The 4,537-nt window shown below is 35.3% G+C and overlaps 2 protein-coding genes across 3 annotated transcripts; one reads left to right on the top strand and one right to left on the bottom strand.

Annotated features, from left to right (window-relative positions):
* Positions 1 to 552: 552 nt before the first annotated feature.
* Positions 553 to 2,206, bottom strand: LOC108859373 (uncharacterized). Its single transcript, XM_018633273.2, has 7 exons — positions 2,045 to 2,206; positions 1,687 to 1,796; positions 1,456 to 1,593; positions 1,181 to 1,383; positions 983 to 1,093; positions 864 to 908; positions 553 to 777 (listed from the first exon to the last, which is right to left on the bottom strand). The coding sequence occupies exons 1-7, from the start codon at positions 2,145 to 2,147 to the stop codon at positions 618 to 620; spliced, it is 870 nt and encodes a 289-aa protein (XP_018488775.1). The 5' UTR covers positions 2,148 to 2,206; the 3' UTR covers positions 553 to 617.
* Positions 2,207 to 2,360: 154 nt separating this feature from the next.
* Positions 2,361 to 3,898, top strand: LOC108860053 (uncharacterized). 2 transcript variants are annotated; one of them, XM_018633960.2, is made up of 5 exons: positions 2,363 to 2,481; positions 2,679 to 2,860; positions 2,931 to 3,029; positions 3,108 to 3,259; positions 3,343 to 3,898. In XM_018633960.2, exons 2-5 carry the CDS (start codon positions 2,681 to 2,683, stop codon positions 3,728 to 3,730), a joined length of 819 nt encoding a protein of 272 aa, XP_018489462.1. In that variant the 5' UTR covers positions 2,363 to 2,481; positions 2,679 to 2,680; the 3' UTR covers positions 3,731 to 3,898. The 2 variants fall into 2 exon arrangements, with proteins under 2 accessions (XP_056846273.1, XP_018489462.1); XM_056990293.1 differs by having other exon boundaries at positions 2,361 to 2,860.
* The last annotated feature ends 639 nt before the right edge of the window (positions 3,899 to 4,537 follow it).

Here is a 4,537-nt window from a genome sequence, read left to right as displayed (position 1 = left end):
CCTTTAAGTTTTCTAAAATACTCGGAAAATATATGCAAATAGTCAAAAGTAAATGTTTAAAATAGCTAAAGTATACTGAAAACACCAAAATAGTTAAATATCTATTGATTCTTTATCCAAATATTCAAAGAAAACCAATTTATATGTTAAATTAAGGTATTTTGACATATATGTTATGAAAATTTATATATAATATATTATTTTTTTATAGATTTTGAAAATTTAAAGTATATAATGAATTTTGAAAATTTAAAAACATTTTAAATGGGTTATCCGAATCCGAACCGAACCCGCAAAGATCCGAACCGAACCCGAACCGAAATTTAGAAATATCCGAATGGTGCTGAAATCTTTGACCCCGAAAACCCGAAACCGAATGGACTGAACCGAAACCCGAATGGGTACCCGAACGTCCAGTCCTACCTAAAATCATAGAGAATATGACAAATGAAACAGAGCAGTCGATCCTTTTTCTTCCCTTTTGTTTTGGTTCAGTGTTCAGAGAACTGTTTGATCTTGTTAGGGGTGTTTGTATTTTGGGTAACTATAAACTAAATAAGAACTCATTACCAGAGTTTACTGAACGATTGTAACGATTGTTTTAAGTAGTGAAAGCCTTAAAGAACAATAGCTTGAGGATAACATTCAGAAACTTGCAAATCCAAAGAACTCCAAATGTGTTTGCATTCTTCCCACCTTGAACTCATCCTCTCCAGAAATGCTTCAGCCCACACTTCCTTGCTTCCTCCCATACTCAGATCATATGGCACCGAAAAACTGCAAAGCCAATTTCCAAAACTGAGTTTTACAGATGCAATGTTGTTTATGCATCGAAGTAAGCATCTCGGCTTTGAAGTCATTACCTTGTTAGCTCTTCTAAAAGAGAGTCTTTCTCAGTGGCACCATTCCTGGAAGATATTTAAGTTACATCACAACAATGGTCAGAAAGCTAAGAGTTTAGAACATATATACAATAGCTAACCTTTGTACTAGAACTTTGAAGATGCGGAGAGACTTGGTTGAGAGGTTGTAGATTGCTTCTTCAATGTGATCTGTGCCGAATAAATACACAACCGGATAGTCCAGAAGCCATCTGATAACACAGACCAACGCTTAATAAAAACTATGATGACAGCATATGGTGGATGAATGAAGAAAGAGTTGGATTTTGAAAATATACCCGTTTAATGTTGGGATTGTAACCTTAGTGTCTTGTAAACAACAGCTAAGATCGATGAGTAAAGAAGACTGAGAAGAGTTGGCTTCATCAAGTGATGTCTTGGTATCATTGTTGCTCCCATCTAAAGGAAATGTGGAAGAGAATAGCTTCTGAATCGACCTAAGCTGCATCCCAAGATTGCTTTCCTTGCTTTGTTCAACCATCTTGAAACAAAAAAAAAGCAAGAATGAGAGCATGAAACAAAGACAGAAAGCTTTTTATAAAAAAGGAACAACCTTTGGAGGATCTTGTTCCAAGTCGACGAAGAACAACTCAGGTTCTGAACTCAACCACTTGGGCAGTATTCTCACATTTATCAGGTAAATCATATCCTCTATCACCATAACCCTCAGATCTTTAAAGACTGGTAAACCCTAAAGAGGACACAAAGTCAGCTACACACATACAGACAGACACACTCCAAGTACTAATGTTGCTTGAAGAAGAAAGAGATGAAGACTAACAACCTCTTGGAGAAGCTCAAGAAGGGAAAGCAAGCGGTCTTGAAGCTCAGGCAACTTGCCACCATAGTCAATCATCACAACTGGTCTCATCCCCGTGCATAGTGCCAGCACATCTACAAATTCAAATCATAAGGGGAAACTGAGATCATACTTTACTTACTACAAGAGTCAAGTGTTTGATATTTGAACGATCTATATAATGATGCTAATTACTAAAGTTTCAAACTTTATGATGAAAATGATAAAACCCACCAAACAAAGGCAATCAAAACGCATCATCATCAGATACACAATAAAAACTCAAAGGAATCAAAATATATTTTCTCAATTCACCATAGAGAGAGAACGGAAGAAGGGAAACCTATTTCGAGACGGCGTTTGGAAGTGGGCTTGATTCGCCATTTGATCTGAGAGAGACAAGAGCTCATACACTCAAGCATCTTCTCACAGCTTGGAACCTCCATCTCCCCACAGAAACAGACTCGAAACTTTCTCTTCTTCCGACTTTGACGCTTTTTTATTTTTATTTTAGGAAAAGTGCAATATAACTCCTCGACTTTCGAGTTCTCTCATTAATAACCCTAAACTTATTTCGAATAAAATAAAATAACGAAAAGTAAATTAGGACGTGTCAAACTTCTATTGGCTGTGCGATGAAGAAGAGCAAACATGTTGCGATTCACAACGACTTTTCTTACACGATCTAAACGAGATTCTTTACTTGTCGCATAATCAAAATCAACCGTGAAAGCAAGGGCTCTAGCTTAGATCTATCATCTCCTTCAAAGCTTATTTCAGGTCTGTCTTTATCATTCCTTGTTCGATTTTACTTGTGTTAAAGAGAGCGAATCATTTAAATGATTGGCTTGTTACAAAAGCATGAAACCTCTTAGACAAGAATCATGTTCAAATAAAGTTTCTTTCTTTGTCACGTATTAGCTTTCAAATTTAACCTCTTTTTTTTTTATTTGCTCTGGTTTTGTGTTGAGTGTCAGAGATGTATAATAACAACAACATGGGACCACAACCTGGGATGCCAATGCCTCCTCAGAAAACTCCTCAGCCTAACCCATTTGGCAATCCCTTCTCTGGACCTGGCTCTGGCCTTATCAGAAGCGGCTTGGGAGCTTATGGGGAGAAAATATTCGGATCCAGCTCTGAGTATGTGCAGAGCAACGTAAGTTTTGTGTATTCATAACTTTGGTGTTTCATTTGTTTTAACTCTTTTAAGTTGTTGGTATGAACAGATAACTCGTTACTTCTCCGATCCACAATACTATTTTCAAGTGAATGATCAATACGTGAGGAACAAGTTGAAGATTGTTCTGATTCCTTTCCTTCATAGGGTATAAAGAGGAAGCCTTACTTTGAGTTTTGTTTTGCTCTTTATGATGATGAGTCTTGCTGTAAACCTTGTCTGTCAGGGACATTGGACTAGAATCTCAGAACCAGTTGTGGGTAGACTTTCATACAAGCCTCCTATATATGATATTAATGCCCCAGACTTATACATTCCCCTCATGGCCTTTGGCACCTATCTTGTTCTTGCTGGTTTCTCACTGGGACTCTACGGGAAGTAAGTTACTTTGTTTATCTTATATATAGATCTATTCATGTATTTATGTCTTTTAATTCCACACTTTTGATCCTTGGTGCTAGGTTTTCTCCGGAAGCGCTGAACTGGCTTTTTGTGAAAGGAATGGTTGGCTGGTTTCTGCAAGTCATGCTGCTGAAGATAACGTTGCTTTCATTGGGTAGCAGCGAATCGCCTCTCTTGGACATTGTGGCATATGCAGGCTATGCTTTCGCTGGTCTCTGCTTAGCTGTTCTTGGCAAGATCATCTGGGGTTACTCTTACTATGTTTTGATTCCATGGACTTGCTTATGCACTGGGGTTTTCTTGGTGAAGACAATGAAGCGGGTTCTCTTTGCGGAAGCTAGGAGTTATGACTCAAGCAGGCATCATTATCTCTTGATCTTTGTAGCTTTAGCACAGTTTCCTCTTTTGATCTGGCTTGGTAACATTAGTGTCAATTGGCTCTTTTGACTGTCATTATTGTTTAACCTTGTTGTGAATAAGAAGAACACATCTGGAAGAAGAGTGTTATCTCAATTACATCCCTCTTTTTATCTTCTTTTTAATGTCTTTTTTTTTTTGCATGGACTACATTTCTAACATGATTAAAACCAAACAAGGACATGAACTTTGGTCTGATATAGTATATATCTCTACTCCTGCATTACATTGGTGCATTGTTATGGGACGACCTAAAAAACTCGTTTGATATCTTGTTCCCTTTAGTTAAAGCTATCTTGGAGTGCAAGTTATTATCATCAAATGCATACTAAACAGATTACATTACATTTGATGAAAAAAAAACAGATTACATTGCATTATTACAATATTGTTGGGCTTGATTAGCAGAGCAATATAATAAGCATTATACTCGTTATTATTCAATTAACATTTACCACACAAACATTTAGAAATATTTACAAGATGTTAATGCTCTCAAAATGCTATTTGTTTAATGCTCTCACTAGGTGTTTTCCTGCACCATGTGCAGTAAAAAAATTTTAAAATATTTTCTAACAGATAAAAATAAATTATATTTATTTTTTAATTAATATTATAAATTTTCTTTTTCTTATTAATATTTTAATTTAAATTGATTTAACTGAACATTAAAATTAAGATAAAACAATTTTGTTTATTTTGAAATATATTTAAGAATGTGCATGTATATATTTAAAATTATAATCTTAGGTAGATTTTTCAATCTATTTATTTTAATTAAATATGTAAAATTGCATAATTGTCAAAAATTAAAATTAAACAATATTTAAAATCTGT

The sequence above is a fragment of the Raphanus sativus genome, chromosome 7, assembly GCF_000801105.2.
Source record: "Raphanus sativus cultivar WK10039 chromosome 7, ASM80110v3, whole genome shotgun sequence".
In the NCBI taxonomy this organism is placed as follows: domain Eukaryota; kingdom Viridiplantae; phylum Streptophyta; class Magnoliopsida; order Brassicales; family Brassicaceae; genus Raphanus; species Raphanus sativus.
This window is presented reverse-complemented; position numbering and strand designations above follow the sequence as displayed.

Excerpts from the sequence above, each read along its gene's own strand:
- LOC108860053 (XM_056990293.1), top strand. The coding sequence starts at position 2,681 with ATGTATAATAACAACAACATGGGACCACAACCTGGGATGCCAATGCCT. Across the intron at positions 2,861-2,930 it reads CTGAGTATGTGCAGAGCAAC|ATAACTCGTTACTTCTCCGA; the intron begins GTAAGTTTTGTG and ends TGGTATGAACAG. Across the intron at positions 3,260-3,342 it reads TCACTGGGACTCTACGGGAA|GTTTTCTCCGGAAGCGCTGA; the intron begins GTAAGTTACTTT and ends CCTTGGTGCTAG.
- LOC108859373 (XM_018633273.2), bottom strand. The coding sequence starts at position 2,147 with ATGGAGGTTCCAAGCTGTGAGAAGATGCTTGAGTGTATGAGCTCTTGT. Across the intron at positions 1,797-2,044 it reads CAAACGCCGTCTCGAAATAG|ATGTGCTGGCACTATGCACG; the intron begins GTTTCCCTTCTT and ends TTGAATTTGTAG. Across the intron at positions 1,594-1,686 it reads TTCTTGAGCTTCTCCAAGAG|GGTTTACCAGTCTTTAAAGA; the intron begins GTTGTTAGTCTT and ends TGTCCTCTTTAG.